At 32.0% G+C, this 18,231-nt stretch overlaps 1 protein-coding gene across 3 annotated transcripts; it reads left to right on the forward strand.

The window, feature by feature from the left end:
• The first annotated feature begins 31 nt into the window (after positions 1-31).
• Positions 32-17,878, forward strand: Dopecr (G-protein coupled receptor DopEcR). Of its 3 annotated transcripts, XM_083039545.1 has the most exons (6): positions 32-332; positions 1,969-2,720; positions 7,983-8,361; positions 9,011-9,230; positions 9,527-9,956; positions 10,800-17,878. In XM_083039545.1, exons 3-6 carry the CDS (start codon positions 8,250-8,252, stop codon positions 10,977-10,979), a joined length of 942 nt encoding a protein of 313 aa, XP_082895671.1. In that variant the 5' UTR covers positions 32-332; positions 1,969-2,720; positions 7,983-8,249; the 3' UTR covers positions 10,980-17,878. The 3 variants fall into 3 exon arrangements, with proteins under 3 accessions (XP_082895671.1, XP_082895670.1, XP_082895672.1); XM_083039544.1 differs by lacking the exon at positions 32-332 and having other exon boundaries at positions 1,747-2,720; XM_083039546.1 differs by lacking the exon at positions 32-332 and having other exon boundaries at positions 1,747-2,720; positions 8,082-8,361.
• Positions 17,879-18,231: the final 353 nt, after the last annotated feature.

The raw sequence follows: 18,231 nt of genomic DNA on the forward strand, positions 1-18,231 counted from the left end.
CGGATTTACTAAATTATTTTATCTCGTATAATTTAAAGTAACATGTTTGTATCAATTGGAGCATAAATTTTAAAAATCCAATATTCTCAAATTTTTTTTTTAATGGGAAAGGAAAATACGAATTGGAATGATGAATCGACTAAAGTCTAAAACGTCTTTCCCTAAGCTGTCGCGCAAGTGGTGTATCGTGGAAAAGCACTCGTTGGCACAGCCCAAGTAACAATGAAATACTGCAGAACTTTCGTATCAGAGATGTGCCAATTTGAGCAGCACAATGCCCACGGTTTCAGAATGAGCGAAAGCATGGAACATGTGCATCGCCGAGCAGAATGGTAGGTAACTGTGCCAAATTTAATCATTCAGTAGCTGGCTATGTTTATATATATGTCACTGACATGAGGATTGTGTTCCTTGCACGTTGTTACTTAAGGATTCAAAAGGATACAACACTTGTAGCATATCAATTTTGATTCAAATTGCTTTTATTATGAAATATTAAACATAATGATTACTTAAACAATATAATATTAGAAATACCATTTTCAAAAAAAGTTAAGATGCCATTTAAATCACATTAATAACAAATAATTAAAAATAAAATTTATTAAAGATATTGATAGATTTGATGATATTTGAGAAGTAAATGAATGTTATTAAGAATGCAAAGAAAAGAGCATCATTTAAGTAAATAATTTTGAAATTTAAGTCTTCAGAATCTTGATATTCGTAAAAGAAAATTTTTTATTGTTTATTCAAGTTTAATTAAGAACTCGAATGTATACGAATATCAGAGTATTCTATAAAAGTACTTTACGATCGAACAAATTAACAATTCAAATTGAAATACACCGAGGTAAGAAGGAATGGATATGCTAAAATTATCGTAAATACGGCCATTAATATGTGAAAATCCTGCTTTCCTGTCTCGGATGCTCTAAATAACTACTAAGTAGCACCGTAAATAATTTTAATAAAATTTTGATGAACTGTCTCTAAAGACCTAATTTAAATTTCTGACTGATGTAATTAACAGCGGATGTAACGTTCATCTCGTGAGAATCACCGTCGATTTTCTTTAATCAAAGGCTTTAATCAAAAGAGTGCGAATAAATTACGGGAATGGCTTCATCAACGCTGTTTAAAGATAAATTGATGAAGGGGCTCTCTCTCTCTCTCTCTCTGACTCGATTTGAATAAATGAATCTTTACTTAAAATTTTACCAGAATTTTGTTTAACGACAAAATAATAATTTTTAAATCAAAAATTATTTTTTTTAAAATAATCTTATTAAAAAAGTGCAAATTTTTGTGCTATGCTCCAAGTATTATTTATTTGTATAGTAATTATGCAAATCAATATGCACTTAAAAACATATCTTTTCCTTCCATTTTCAGCTCTTTCTTATTGCTTTTTGTTTTTATCAAACTCTATATAAAATAAGGATATCAATATAATAAAATTTTATATTAATAAACTTTTAAGATTTGCAATTTAAAGTGGAATTATAGTATTATCTGGAATTTATAGAATTATTGATTATACTTTTTATTACATAGCACAGAATAAGACTATATGATAAAGCTTGATTTTGTACCAGTGATTTAAATTAATTAATCCTGATTTAGCTATATATATATATATATATATATATATATATTATTTTTTTAAATATATTGCCATTTCTCTATATAGAGAAAGAGAATTTAATCAATTACGGCGTAAACTAATTATGACTGTACATTTGAAAATTAAGGAGACTCAACAAGATACTTTGAATAAAACAATTACAGCGATTGGTGCTACAAAATAATATCGTGTGTATGTGTGAATTATTTAAGATGACGACATATTATACGGCAAAATTCTTTAGCAAAGAAGTTGTTTTTCAAGGATGTTGTATATTAAATCCGAGACACATTCCGCATTATATAATATAAATATTCATAAATATTTCGCTTCTGCTGAAGTGCGGCAAAGCAGAAACGTCGAAGCGGCGTACTCACGGAATCGAGAATCGATAAGCAGCCGTCATGAGAGATATTCGATCGAGAGGGCAAAGTATATGCAAGAAGAATACGATCGATACAACAATTTCCATCCGCGTTCACCAATTCTTTTCGCTCGTACATTTGACAGACTCGAAATCTCCGGGCGCCCGTGACAGCGGGAATGCGAGCAGATTCCCATCGCGGGAATCGACGAGAGAGAGAGAGACGACGACGGGGTTCCGCGTACATCGCGACAACAGGGTCGCAGCCTCGAATACGCCGCGAAAATGCCCAGGGTGGGAAAGGGTGGATCGGGGGTGGCGCGCAAGCGTCGTTGACGTCGTATCGACGCCTCGACGCCCGGGCCGAGGGAGAGAAGCGGACTTCTCTGTCAGTAGTTGTAGAAGTCTCGGTTGGAGTCGAACGAAAGTGCGAATATGTGCGCCTGTGCATAACAGTGTGCTTCTGCGAATGCATCCCGAGTGGATCTCACGGCAGAGCGGGAGGAATACATAGGGACGATTGGAAGACAACATCGACGAGATACGAGGAACGACGACGAAGACGAAGACGACGGTCGTAGAGGACGACGACGCGCTATCAGCGTCTTGGCTATCGCTGCCGACTTGCTGCCGGGGTTCGCAGAGAAAAGCGAGAGGGTGGAGTGTGAGGAGGCTGTGAGAGGCACCGGCGGAGCTGCTGGTGCACGCGATCAGGATGCGACCGAGAAGGTACGTGTGACGTCGTTCGAACGTGGCTGAAGGTGATAGTGAAATAGGGGATGCGAACGAGGTATTTTGGGAGAATTTTGGGATGCTGCGTGGACCGCGATGTCGTATCATTGCCTTGCTCAATTATATATTCAGGATTCTCTCTGGTTTGTCGATACTGTGTTGCTCCAGTCTATTGGTTCTCTTCCGTTGCGCAATCATGTAATTGCCAGCCGCATTCCATGAATGTTTCATGCAAGAAATTTATTGCATTTATCGAAATATATGTGCTCTTGGTTTCGATATCTTGTCTTCAGTTTTTAATTTTCATGCGTAGTTATCTTTCGTTTTGTCACCTCTTTGTTTCGTAAATATCATGTGTCATTTTTTTACTAACTCTAATTGATTAATGATATCTATATGTAATATTACATCTTCAATTTAAAAATAATTTATAATAATTAATTTTTATCAAATATGAAATATTATTTCAAATAAATTTCAAATTAATAATGTCAATTCTTTAAAACAGACATAAAGTCTATGACAATTTTTCAAATTCAACTATTGGAGAATTTAAAACACATGAAATATTGTGTAAGAATTATCTTCCACGAATATCATTAAGATTTTTTACCAATAAGTTTGCCTTTTTATATTTTTTATTATTTTTTTATTTTTATTTCGCAAAATTGCTACAGAGAACTGCTATTAATAATAAGTGCATATACGGGAAACAAATAAAATTTCATATCGCGAGTCAAGCACGCGGCTGGAAAACTGCGATGTGCATTGACTCGCGCGCGTCCGCTACTCGTGTCGTGGATCCATCCCTTATCTCGACACATGCGCATGGCTGGGCAAATATTCGGTTAACTAAACAAAAGACAGTAGCTTCTGCTGTGTCGGATATGAGTTCGGGGTTGTTCGTCATCGTGGATCCCGATAGGAAAGCGCTCTCGCTCCGGCGATAATTGAAAAGCCCCGCCGGGAAAAAGCTCTGTCGCTCCGTGCTTTCTTTTTTGTCAGCCGCAATAATACCGCGCCGTTGATTGTCGGATAGAAAAATGGATAAAAATAGCAGCGTTTCGAATCCACGAGAGAGAGAGACCGTGTTTAAATCGACCTTCTCAGTTTCCGTGTAGTCGTAAAGATATATTGAAAACTAAGTTATAGATTAGAAAGAGTTAAACTAAAGATTAGATACAGAGCTTTAATTGAGCGTTAATAAGCTAATTTTATAAGATTCTAATCTTTGTTTAGCAAAAAGAATTTTTCATAAAATTTTAGAATATGCATGGGAGACTGTATAGACAATATGGAAATTATTTTCATTTTTGAATCGATCAATGTTAAGATTTGATAAACTATCAATGATCACAAGTAAGATGACTGGAAAGAATGATTTTTATACTTATAATGCTTATTATAATTTTATATTATATTGCATTAATATCTCTCTTTTTCTCTTCCTCTCTTTCTGTTTATAATCCATTATTACAACCTATTCTACTGCATCATTCTTCGATATAATTAACAACTTTGATGTAACAACATTGCAAGATTTATCGCGATGTTCGAGATATAATTTTCAAATAATATAATTAGACATGTGGGGGAAGAAAATAATTAAAAGTCATATATTTTCGACTCATTGTCAGTTCTGAACAGATGTCAAAGAAAATGAAAGTAAAACTGGAATTATTTCCTAGAATATTCACACAATGTCGTATAGTCCGATAAAAAAACTGATGGATATGTAATTATATACAATAATTAGTATATCTCGTATAATAAATCTCGTTAGTGATTATATCACAGAAATAATAGTGTGGATATAAATATAAACTATGATTTTATATATATAAAATAATTATAATTATAAAATCAAATAATTTTATTAATGATATTGATTTGTTTTAATAATATATTAAATAAAGCACAGTTATAAATATTTATTATTAGTTATAACTTATTAATTATAATTTGAAAATTTAATTAACAGTATCATGTATTATCATATTAATGATTAGTACTAGAATTTGTCACATTGTTTCGTTCTTTAATTATATCATAAAATTAATTGTGACCACATTATACAACCCCAATTCAGGTTGACCAATTATTTCTATTATCTTACTGAAATAGATAGATGATAGAAATAGTATTATAGTTATTAATAGAGTTATAAATAGAGTTATTGATATTAGGGCAAGATATTGTTCCATGAATGACTATATATTGAAATAGTTCATATCATCGTTTGACATTTCTGTTGCAATTTCCTGTCTTAAATAGGCAAACCTTATATAAGTTTGTCTTCGATCACGTCACGCAAGAATAATATAGACAAATATAAAACAACTTTATACAAAATGTTCTGAAATTGCCAAGTGCTTTTTTAATTATATAAATTTTAAGTCGAATTTCTCCTGACGAGAAAATTGAGAGAGACCATCAATTGCCGCAACTTTTCGATTTTCAATATTACATATTTGAAAGTTTAGTAATTAAATTTTAAATAAAATTTTTTTATTATTTAGATAAATTCCATACAAAGTTAATTGACGAATATTGTTTTTCTTTAGTTGCTTTTAAAGTTTCTATTCCGAAAATATGTTTATTTTTGCAGTCACAATTTAATTAACAATAAGTACTATTTAATTACATTTTTTCGGTAGTATACAAATTAATCAAAGGACGATTTAAAAAATATTTATTAGTTATAGAATAGATTATAGAATGCATAGTGTTACGATTTTTTCAGAAAGTACGTAATTAGCAGCTCTGTAAAATAATCTAAAGTTTCAATATCAATCAATAACGTGTTAATTGATGTTTTACCTATTTTTGACCGACATACTCAAATATTTTCTCTTCTGTATTATTTAGCAAAAAATATTTTGATTGAAATAACAGATTGGAAATATATATCTCTGCTTTTATTAATAGATATTGATTATATTACAATGTTATATATATATCGTAAATTATTAAGTCACAATAAACAAATATTTTCTTCTGTAAAAAAATTTTAACCGCATTTTAGTGCGCGATCGATGTTATCACACCGCAGAGAAAACTGCCGGAGATTATTTTGCGTTCCAGTAATCTCGCTGATCGATAGTATTTGTACCGTGCGTTTTTTACATTTGCTAAAAGAGGTATAAAAATGGAAAAATCGGTAGCGGAGTCACGCGTTATCGAAGACTGAGTAGTGGCGGCAAAGGCGAGAGACCAGCAACGTAATTACTTAAGCTATAATACACTCGGGGCTTCATTAAGCTGCTTTTCATGTAACAAAGCGTCGCGTGTCGGTGCTTACGAGGCTTGCTTATAATTAAGCAAGTATTATAGACGATAATTGCGACATGTATCGATCTTTGAATTATCGTTTTCAGGTAAACGCATGTGTATTGGGCAGAATTGCAGCTGATTTTGAATTTTAGTTGGTTACAAATTTGTTGAGAGGCCAATTCGATGAAAAACTTAATAGAATGTCCAAGAAAACGTGCGAAGAGAAAAATTCAAATATCTTGTTCATTTTTTAAATTGAATGAGAGAGAGAAAGAGAAAGAACTGTATTTTTGATACTATATAAAAATTCATAAAATAGCAATTAAACAGTGGTACTTGATTGTCTCAATCATAAAACATTTTTCAAATTAATTAGAGATTAATTAGAGATTATGTAATTATTTATTTTATATTTTTAAATTATATGTGTAAACAATATTTAAAAAAATTAAGATATGAATTTCACGATTATTCAAAATTATGACAACAAAAGATTCTTTATGAAATATACTTGTCATTCAAATGCAAATTCTCGTTCCTGTAACAGGATGGAAATATATTATCCTATATTAAATAATTTAATATTTTATTTATAAATATTTGTGCGCAATAAATAATACAAATAAATTATAGATTATTTAATTTAAATACTGTAATATTGTTACAAATAATAATAAGAAAATATTTATATATTAAACATATAAATAATACATTGCTTTTAATAATAAACAAAAATTATATTATGCTACAATAAATATATAATACAAAACATTTTAAGATTTTTACATACAATTATTAAAAAAAAGAACTTAGGCTATAGAGCTAAGAAGTTTAACTTTCAGATCTTATTACAAGTACTTACACGATTAATTATCATATAATTAATGCGGATTAAAAATAATCGCATGCAAAAAGTGCGATGCAGACAAGGGTATAATGTCAAGAGTTTTGATTGCAATGTTATTCATATCACTCTACTCTTCTACTTCGTGTCGACGATGGTGTCACATCACATCACGTCGTACAGAAAATGCGGAAGCTCTACTTTAATTCGGGAAACGCGACGAACGACTGCACGATGCCACAATATACCCTCCATTCAGGATCGACTCACAATCAGCTAAATTATGAATGGCGGTCGATACTAGGGAGGGAAGGCATCGTGCGGGTCGTTCGCGGGATGCTTCTACAAGGGAAGAGTTACGTGGCTTTCGCGGAAAAATAAAAAGGGAAAAAAATATACAGCGTATATTATCGGCACGAACGATCCAGAAACTTGCTCGATATCCTTGTTCCACGTTATCCAACCAATCTATCCTTCGGAATGCAATTCTCCTATGTTACCCTTCTCCCTACGGCCAAGCTGGGCTGACACACTGACCTCAAATCTGAAGATGAACTGTGCGCGTGGCGCGGACTTGATACAGATATTTTTATTATTTCCTACCTATATATAGCGTTTGTAAGCATTTATATAAATCGTTTATTTAAGAATAAGTAAATTTTTTTAATAATTAGAAAATTATTTTTATTACTGTAATATCTTTTTATTTAAATATCAGAATTTTAGTTTTAATTAATAATTATTTTATAAGATTTATATCAAAAGAAAAAACACTAATTTAAAAAGCTTATCAGCAAAAGCTTAATTTTTGAATGTAGCAATGTCTAATAAAATTAATATGCATAATAAATATACAAAATACATAATAATTAATACAATTATATTATGTTTATAATTACATTTTATAATCAATTATTTATTTTTAATTCTAAGTGCATTTTTATACTTGCAATGTGTTCTATTTCTGATCATATCATTTTTCGTGCGTTAAAATCATGTTAAATTGTTTTATTGAAAATTTATTTTTACAAAGAGAATATAGTTTTTCATAGTTTTATTTAAATATAATAAATTTATCAGAAATGTGCGCATAAGACCGAAAACAACCATCTAAATTATTAATTCTCTTAATAAATTTACAGTGACACGGTTACATCAATAGTATATCAAGATCCTTGAAGACACAGTTTCAATATCGAGAACTCTTTTGCCTAAGGACTTCAAATATTTATTTCTAATAGTGCGGAAACGGAAAGTACATAACGAAGAAGACACGTGCAGGAGCTGAAGGTGGATCAGTGCGAGCTTCGAGGAGCGTCCAGCACCTGGCAGCAGGAAGATCGCGAAGAGGGTGAAGGGTAAAAGCATCTAAGGGCGGGTGGGGGGATGCAGCTCGAAAGGGTGGCGGCATGGAGGAGCCCTCGTTGGAGGCTCTCATGCAGTCGAGCCTTATCCTCGTGGTCGCCTTCGCCATCATCCTCTCGAATCTCTTCATTATTGCCACCTACCTTAACTTCCGCGGTAAGCGTACAAGGGTGTTTTGCATTCGCAGTTCTCTATATTTTTTAATATCATATTCATAATGTTGACTTCCATTGTCATCAGAGCTAACAAGCGTTCACTCAGCACTCAAACGCACCTTCTTTTCCCTTTTGAAAGTTATAAATAATACAATTTTATTATTAATAAAATTAATTATGTATATGAGAGGTTCAAGTATATTAATTAATAATATATATTCAAAAATTTGATCAATTTTATTACTGCTCCATCTCCGAATCTTGCATACTACACGATTTTTTTCTCTTCTATAATTATGCTTCAATAAATTATAATTTATTTATTACTAATATTCTGCTAATGATGAATTATGAAGTAATAAATTAATAAAATGATTAATGAATTAAGAAAATAATAAATTTTTTAATATAAATTTTAGATTTTTAGATCGCTTTAGAATCTTTAAACCAGGTTTTAAATATTATGATATTGAAATTTTAAGATGTTTTAATTGTTGATCGATTCTTAATAATATTAATAATATAATTGATGCCAACGTATAAATAAACCTCTAGTAATTTACATATATAATTATTAAATTGAATTGCATTGCTAGAATCGATAATGATCAAATACATTTTAATTGACATTAAAAATATTTTTTTTGCAGGTCCCTCCGAGGTGATAAATTGCTACTTGCTATCACTCGCCTCGGCAGATCTTCTATGTGGTCTGTTGGTGGTTCCGCTCTCAGTATATCCGGCGCTGGTACGAAGATGGGTTTACGGAGATATCGTGTGCCGACTCGTCGGTTATTTGGAAGTCACACTTTGGGCGGTATCAGTGTACACTTTCATGTGGATCTCCGTAGATCGCTATCTGGCTATCAGGTATAATACAATTATATTATAAAAAATCGATACCACATTTATAATATAAATATAACAATGCATAGATGTAATATTAATATAATTAATTAATACAAATCATCAGTACATATCTTTTACTATTTTTTATCGTAGAAATTCTCAAATTCTCAAATTCCATAACATCTTTAAACTGCATCAACACTCTCTTACAATATATCACATTTGAGATTTCCAATTTTCATTCGCAAAATTTTTCTTGCCAGCGATTCCAATTTTAATAATATCTCTAATATCGGTTTCTTTTACGATTTTTGCAGAAAACCGTTGAGATACGAGACCGTACAGACGAAAACCCGATGTCAATGCTGGATGGTCTTCACGTGGATCAGCGTGGCGATGATGTGCTGCCCGCCTTTGCTCGGCTTCAACAAGCCGATCTTCGATCGCGAGGCCTTCATCTGCATGCTCGATTGGGGCAACATGGCCGCATACACCATCACGCTGTCGATCCTCGTGTTGGGACCATCGGTCATCACCATCGTCTACACGTACTTCTATATTTTCTCCATGATGAGGCGACTAAAGTCCGGCGCGTTGATGCACGACAAGGAGTACGCAACCGCGCTATCGGAAAATCTGAGCAACCCAAGTCACATTATGTCCTTCGTCTTAGTGATGGTTTTCTGGGTATCATGGGCACCGTACGCCGGGCTAAGGATATATGCAGTCGTTAACGGACCGCCTCAGGTAATATGACTCTTTTTTGCGATTTACTGAATTGACAATTAAAAGAACAAAAGTGGCTATTATAATGAAGAGGAAATTTTGTCTTTAATTTGATTTTTTCTATAAATCCAATAAATAAAATCATCGCGAATCTGTTAATTCTTTAAGATTGTACATTTTCTATTTAGGTATAAGAACAATTGGGCAATTTAAATTAAATAAGACTACGTTTCTACATAAGCAAGTTTGAGTGCATACTTTATTTAAGAAACTGAAATTTAATAATATTAGACATAATTCTTCATCGAAAATACACTGATATTGGAAAGACTATTAGAAGATTATTAGAATGACAGAATGACACTTGCTTGACATTTTGATATGATTTAAAAGTAATTTTAAACTTCGTGGCAAGAGGCATTGGAAATGAGACAATTAAAAATATAGGTCGACAGGTTCGTAAAGCGGAGTAGGTTAATAAAGAATACACTCGTTGGTATATAAGCATAAGAAGTTCAGACACAAGGACACTTGCGACTACTCTATGCGATTGTTATAAGTAGTTAGAAAATATAAAAGAATATATCCTTAGTACTTATGCACTATAAAATGTCATTTTTTGAATAATTATTTAAAACATAAAAAGCTATATTTCTTTCTTCCTCGTTTAAATTTGTAATAGAGTAAGTATCAGTTTCTCAATTTTCGTATTATTACGAAGAATTATATTGTGTGAAAAATAATATAATTAAAGAATCTCAAGTTTGGAATCACGAAAAAAAATATGTGACTTCTGATCACAATTTGTGAACAGGGATATTTATGTTTAATATCTCTAATTTATTCCTATGTTACTTATCGTAGGTGCCGTTTTTAAACTTTGCCGTGGTGTGGCTGGGGATCACGAACAGCTTTTGGAAAGCGATCGTTCTTGTTACCCTGAGTCCCCAGTTCCGGTTGGCCGCGCGAGTACTCTGTTTCACAGTATGCTGCCGGCACAGGCGACTTCCGCCGGAGCTTCTCGGCCTCGACGACGACGACTAACGCCACATTGACAACATCTACGAGCAGCAGAGCCTATGTTGCGTTCTGTTCTACTCGCGGCGTCTTCTTAAAGCGTTGCTTTTACTACTCAAGGATCGTCCTCGCAGCTTGGCACCACTCGCAAGATGTTCCCTTAAAACTTCGAGCTCCGACATACGAATTGGTAACGATCATAGCTTACAAATATCAATATTAATTCCTAACTTAGTTGAAATAATTTAAAGGAAACGAAAAGTGATAAAATTATCAAAATAAATATTATGTAGAAAATAGAAAAAGATTGCGAGAGATATATGAAAGCGATATATTGAGAAAAAGGAAATTTTTTGAATCTATAAGTAGAAAAAGAAATATAGAAGTTCTGCATCCAAATTCTGTTGTAAATGTGAGAATTCGATATTTTTCCGAGGAGACAAATCTCTATTGTTATATTATCTGCATTCTATTTGTATATATACATGTAGTTGTATACGTATAAATTTATATACACACAGTACGTTATGTATTTTTTTTTGGAAAAGAAAGAAAACTTTTTGAAAATGCAAAATTTTCACCCCGAAATTTTGAGATAATCTAAATCACAGAAAAAGAAAGAGAAAATTTAAAATATTTTATAATTTGAGTAAATAACTTGTACTATTATGCTTATTGCAATATTATAAAAGTAGTTAAAGAGATTCTCTGATAAAATTATTGATCAAGAGTCTATATTATATATACGCGTATCTGCTAATATTACAACAGCTCAAGTATCACTTAGATTAAACTGTAAAAAAGAATCAAAATTATACAATCAATATATTAATAGCTTATCTAATTTTCATAATAGACACAGATCAATCCATCATAACGATCCACTTAAAATATCAAAGAATGACTCGAGGTAGCGAAACAATGCGAGTGGTGCTTCGAGTTTTGCGAAATAACAATACGTTGCCGGCGGAATTCGGCGACTCCGCCGACGCGCGTCCATTTCTCTAAAATAATCTCGCTTCGCTCAAACACGCTATAGTTCGTTAATTAGAGTCCTGTTAACCTGGGGACGACTTCCTGCGCCATACAAGAAGAAAAAAAGAATAAAGAACGACAAGTCGCTCTATGGTATTTGAAACTATAATTACCTAGTCTCTACGTCGACGTAAGATCACGCTCAATAAATGTCGTAGCGAATTATTATAAAAAAAAACCGAGAGTTACTGACTGTCGTGCGAGCAGGCCGCAGATCTGATCGTATATAAAATTATTCATTAAACGCCGGAATATATATTATATGCGGAGAGAGAAATTTAGTCAATTAACGGAGATGCCTCTATATCGGAATGTGACGCGTCGTCGGCGACGAGTTTTACGTCGTCGAAGTGTCGTCGTGCCCTCGATAAAGGGCGATCGAAGAGTGCCGAGCGTGCGAACTTTACGCTTCTTTAATGCGCTTTCTAGCCGCCGGCTTTCCCGCTCTTTCTCTTTCTCGTCGAGAAGCTGCGGAAAAAATCTACAAGATCAAAGCGCGTCTATACATGTAAAGCCAATTAAAATTCGCTTATCCCCCTTTTCTTACTACTGAAACACTGGTGGTACTATAACAATTATACAGTTATATAAATTATAGTCTAATTATTTTTAAAAATGATATATAGTTTGCATGACTACTTAAAATTACAGATATTAACAGCACGCCCGCAGTAAAGGAGTTAAATCTGGCAAATTTGCGAGCCTGCCAATTTATGCAAATAGAAAGTTGACGAAAATTGCGCGCCAAGATTCTAGTATATAGTTTCGTGACTTCTATGAATGTGAATCTCAAATAAATTATTATATCGAGATTCATTTTCGTAGCGATATATAAGCGAGATTCGATCGCCTAATTATTCATATAGCGGGCCCTGCGACGAAAAAGAGGAAGTGCTTCTCTTCAGAATCAAGTTGGGCTCTTATCAGCTTTCTTGACACTTTACTGGGTTTATGAAACACCCTTTCCACGGAAATCAAAATATCGTTGTGTAATCTAAAATTCTTATTTCAGATCACGTAAGTTTTACGGGCGTCGCCCGCTCTATTGTAAGCTTTATTATTAATCTTATATACAAAACGCTATAGTCGGCTAGTGGCAACATTTTTGCATGAAAGCGTAAACTATTGCGTCCAATTTTCGCACGTCTACGTGAATCATGACGACTCAAGGCGCAATTTCGAATGTAATATTTGGACAGCCTATGTACAATTCACAACTGGAAGCTGGAGTTGTGTGGAATCGAATATTTTAGGAGATGGCAGACGAGAAGAGCATATTGTATGTTAGAGATATAAAAAAAATACGGTTTTGCGAAGAAATTCCACATGCAAAGGAAAATGGACTTTTCGATTGCTTAAATTTACGTGCAATTAGCGATGCTAGTGCAAGATGCAGATTTTTATTGATTAAATATATAATTTTATTTATTTTTTTTTTTAATTTAAATCCCTTTGCTTCTAGATTTTTAATTTGGATTTGTAAAACGTTTGCTTGTGTATATTGCTGACATCTCCAAAGATGACAAAGAGAAAAACGTAAATGTAACATAAATCAAAGAGTTGTTACTAAATAAAAAAAAAGTTTATATATATATTTATTTAATTTAATATAATTTTTAACTTAATAGATGAAATAAGTTTATAACTATAAATACACACGCAACATTCAGAGAAAATATATATATGTGTATAAAAATGTCTAAAATTTTTTTAGTAAAATAATAATCTATGTTTCGTGAGAAATCAAAGATTTCATCACAAGAAAAATTAGCGAACGTGAACAGATTTGTGGCGCCTATTACAAATAGCATAAAATTATAGAATTAGGCATAGCTGAATTTCCACGTAATGTCGTCGAAAAATGAGAAGAGAGCAATGTAATTCGTCAATGTTTCTTCGCTGCGCTCCTGGAATAGTGCTCGCGTGGATAATGTGGGCGCGCCTTGATGTTTTTGAAACACATTAATTCTGTAAATGAGAATTAATATCTGAGTCAGTGTCTAGAAAATCTCAGCTTCTATTTTTTACTCTAAACTCTAACACATTTTATTCAAACATACAACACTTTTCTCTTAAAAAAAATTGACAAAAGATAAGAGCACTTAATCGTCATCTAATTCGTGGCATTTAAATATCGGAAAGAAGTGTAAAGATGCTGTTCAAAACATCTATTCATTATTTTAAATATAAAATATGAAATATTCATGCTAAAAGTTAAAAATACATCAAATAATTAGAAATATTTTGTAGACATAAAAAAAATTGTGCAATATTAAATAAACTACAGAAAAATATTACAATTCGAGTAATGGAATTTCAGGAAAAAGGATTTTAATGATTTTTGCACTTCAACCTACAAGTATAATTTTTACTTAATATTATATAACAACTATCTTTAAGGATATTTGACACGACAAATCATAGATTTTTCTGGCGATTTTATTCAAACGATTATTTAATATAATGAGAAGACGTAAAGAATACTATTTCTCTCTACGTGGTATTATGGTGTCTTATTCGGTTATTTAGTATGTATAATGAAAAGACGTAAAAGATGCTCTCTCTCTACGTGGTATTTTATGATGTCTTAACTATACAACGGAATCAAACAAAACTATCGACTATCTTCTAGTTTCGAACGTTAGCTATATAAGTCGATTAAAAACCCGGTTAAAAAGTAACGCAAGTTCGACTGCAATTTAAGGATAATTTTAAGGGATATTGGAAAAGATCTCACACAGATCTAATAAAGTGTAACAAATTATCGCATGTTTTCGCATAAACCAGGTTTAGCATTAGCATTGTTAAATAGATTATTATGTCAATATATTAGTAAAATGATGATAATCACAAGTAATGAACTAATTTAGTTTCACGATGAAGACACAATATTGCACAGCATTATTTATTGAGCGGAAAATAATACAAAAATAAAACAATAAAAACAAGTGAAATTTGTGTTGTATTATCGCATATGCTTCCGGTCCCAAAAATATTTCTGCAAGAAGATTACATATTCTCGAACTGTGCGACAATTTTTAGCCGGGCTCAGCTAAAACGCATCAACATTTTATTGCGAATATCTCTTTATACGTATAGAATCGCTCGTGATCCGGTTTTTCATCCAGATCCGAATATCGTAAGCTTTACTCCTGTAATTTAACGTCGCCACTGCGCAGTGGTTCGAGATAGTTATATAACATCGAAGAGGCCCTCTTTCCCCCTTTTCCCCCAGATAAAGTGCACATATTTACCTCTCTTTTTAGTCTTTTATTTGTCCATAATTAATTATAAAATTATAACTGATTTTCATAGATTGTAGAAGATTTTTATCCTTTAGATCTGTCTAAAACATATTGTATCTCAATGATTGTCAGATATCGATTAAATTTTTTGCTCAGTGTTTCGAGGGTGAAGATCATGCTGGGATATTATTAAAGATTTATATCAAGTAAGACAAAGTATGTGGTTTACTTCGGAAAAGATAGCGACATCAGAGCTTCAATACTAGAGAGCTTCAATAGAGAGACACATACGATTTACTTTAAACGAGATAAGTCGCGAATTATACATACATTTGTTTATAAGCACACATATGTACTTTACAAAGATATTTTGTACAATGATTTCCGTTTGGTGCGAGGCCACTACAATGATATCATGTTATAATTTTAATATATGTACACAATTTAAATATTTAACAATTATTAATATAATTAAATTATATTTATTGTAACTCAGTCTTGTTTATATTTAACTGTTTTTCAACTATTAAGTTGTACGCGATAAAGAAAAAAAAACAAATCTCGCACCACTCCGCACTCGCGAATTCGCCAAAATCGAGCAGTATTAAATTCCTCAGCAATTCTACGACATTCTAAACACGTGAAAGTCGCTCAAGAGAAAAAATGAGTGGTCGTGCGTATAAAGAAGCAAGAGAGAAATTATAAAATCGAAAGAAAAGGAAAAAACCCGATCGTCCAAGTGGACTTGATTGATATGTCGACCGAAATGAATTTATCGATAACAAAAAAAAGCCAGACGATGAGAAAAATAACAGAGAACGCGGAGAAAGATGAAGAGCGAACAGAGCTGGTCCCTGGCAGTTTCCCGGGCGGCCTTCATTATTAACGATTAATTACATTTTTGTACCTAGCTGCTAGTTTTGTACTAGTTTTGTAATGTATCTCTCACCACGAGCGTGCTGTTATTACATGTTTTAACTGATTGTTCGCAAATGGGTCGTTTCCATCGATTGCACATGTATGTTCGCGATCGTCTTGGCACCACAATCGACGATTTTCGCGCAGAATCGAGTTGTATGCTTGATGTGGTAACTGTAAAAGTCGCATCACAAAAAGTACCTGCGCTTGTAAACCCTCCGAAAATCGTGGTGTGTTTGTGCATGAGAGAAATCAGAAGAATATTTTGTTCAATAATTCAGATATATCGAATTATATATTATGATTGGAAATATGTATAATTTTAACTACAATTTATAATTAAAATTTAAATATAATCTCTTTTGAGGAAAGTTAAAAGATAAGCATCCAATGACAAAACAATTAATAAAAGTAATAAAATAAAAATTACTTGCAACTACGTGATCCATATAATACATGATCTATACGTGACATATTAAATAGATATTACGATTTCCGGAGGATTAAAATAAATTTATAGCAATTTTGTTGCGTTAATTTCTTTACAAGCGTTTATTTCTTTAGTATATTTATGTTGTCCAACGAAAGACGTTTTCTCGATGTATACAATAAATTTATTCTAGAAACAAGTATTACGTTTTATAATTTGTATTCAATATGCGTATATATCAGCGATTAAGATTACCACATTTAGTATATGTATAAGATAGAAAGTGATGTTTTGAAAAATTACTTACAGATCAGGAATGCTTCGCGGTTTTGTCTAGGCCAAAATTAATATAGAATATAACGCAAGTTGCAATTTTTCCGATTATATAAGACGATTCACATTAATTTTTTATTATCTGATTGTTATATGAAATTACGATTGTATATATAATTATGCAAATGATTCTTCTGTAATTATATAAATTCAGTATGAATCCATAACTTAAAACACAAAAAACGATTCAAAAGTCCTTATCAACTACACCACTACAGGACAATCTAAAAATAGTAATAATGACACATACACTATTATACATATATTATATATGAGATACCAATTCAATATGCACATATATAAGAGACAGGAATTTCCAATAAATAGTCAAAATATTATGAGAATCTAGCAAATTAAATTTGCAATTGTTAACGAGATTTTATTTTACAAGTAATCTCAAAAAGGAGATTGAGCTTTAAATTATTTTAATTTTATTACTTTGGTAAAAAAATATTCGTCATTGTCATTATTTTCTAATCTGAAGATCTAACTTTTACGAAGTGATTTGTGAATTGTTTTATTTGGATAAAATATTGACTCGCGTATCAAAATAGGCAATCAAAATAGATTTAATAAGTAACACTTTTCAGAACGGACGCATTGTTGAAGTTAAATCAATGTCATTGTTAATCAGTTTCAACATATACGCAGAATATTATCTCAATGTATATCTTAAAATTAAATTGTTAACAATGGTATTTTAATGTAACATGCGAAATATATCTGTGCATCCGTCTTAAAAGTATTAATTTGTGATAGAGATAAAAAAGAGCGCGCACACGAATTGCCGTGGAGCAATCCCGATCGGAGAGTAACGATGAGTGTACTAGCTATGTCATGACGATAACGTGATGTGACTTTGATGATAATGTACAATATTAATGATTATTGTCCTAGAAATTAGTCTAGTAAAAGATATTCCAATAATAAACAGAGAGGGCGTAGATGCCGCATATTTCACTCGATATGAGATTAGACAGCGTTTTACTTCTTTGTAATTCCATTTTTTACTTCCTCTCACTTTAATTCAATCGTACATTTATAGAAATTGATGAAAAACTAAGTAAATAATTTTTATTAAATGCATATGTAAATATATAATTTGAAAAGCATACTAATCACAATATAAAATTATTCTGTATTTTTTCATATTTTAGTTTCGCCAGAAAGTTTCAAGCATTATTAAATATTTTTATATTTCATTATTACACTAGCGGATCCTAACGTCGATAATGGGGGGGGGGGGGGTTTGCAAAATTATTTTATTTAATATTTTTGGTTTTATAATTAGCTTTTATTCCAGGATCAACGACGTCGA

Source organism: Prenolepis imparis, unplaced genomic scaffold, assembly GCF_030444845.1.
Source record: "Prenolepis imparis isolate NDT839.2.m4 unplaced genomic scaffold, iyPreImpa1.0 SCAF_5, whole genome shotgun sequence".
Taxonomy (NCBI): Eukaryota; Metazoa; Arthropoda; class Insecta; order Hymenoptera; family Formicidae; genus Prenolepis; species Prenolepis imparis.

Bases quoted from the DNA above. Each gene is read 5' to 3' on its own strand.
- Dopecr (XM_083039545.1), top strand. From the start codon at position 8,250: ATGGAGGAGCCCTCGTTGGAGGCTCTCATGCAGTCGAGCCTTATCCTC. The intron at 8,362-9,010 runs GTAAGCGTACAA...TTTTTTTTGCAG, and splicing joins CACCTACCTTAACTTCCGCG to GTCCCTCCGAGGTGATAAAT. The intron at 9,231-9,526 runs GTATAATACAAT...CGATTTTTGCAG, and splicing joins GATCGCTATCTGGCTATCAG to AAAACCGTTGAGATACGAGA.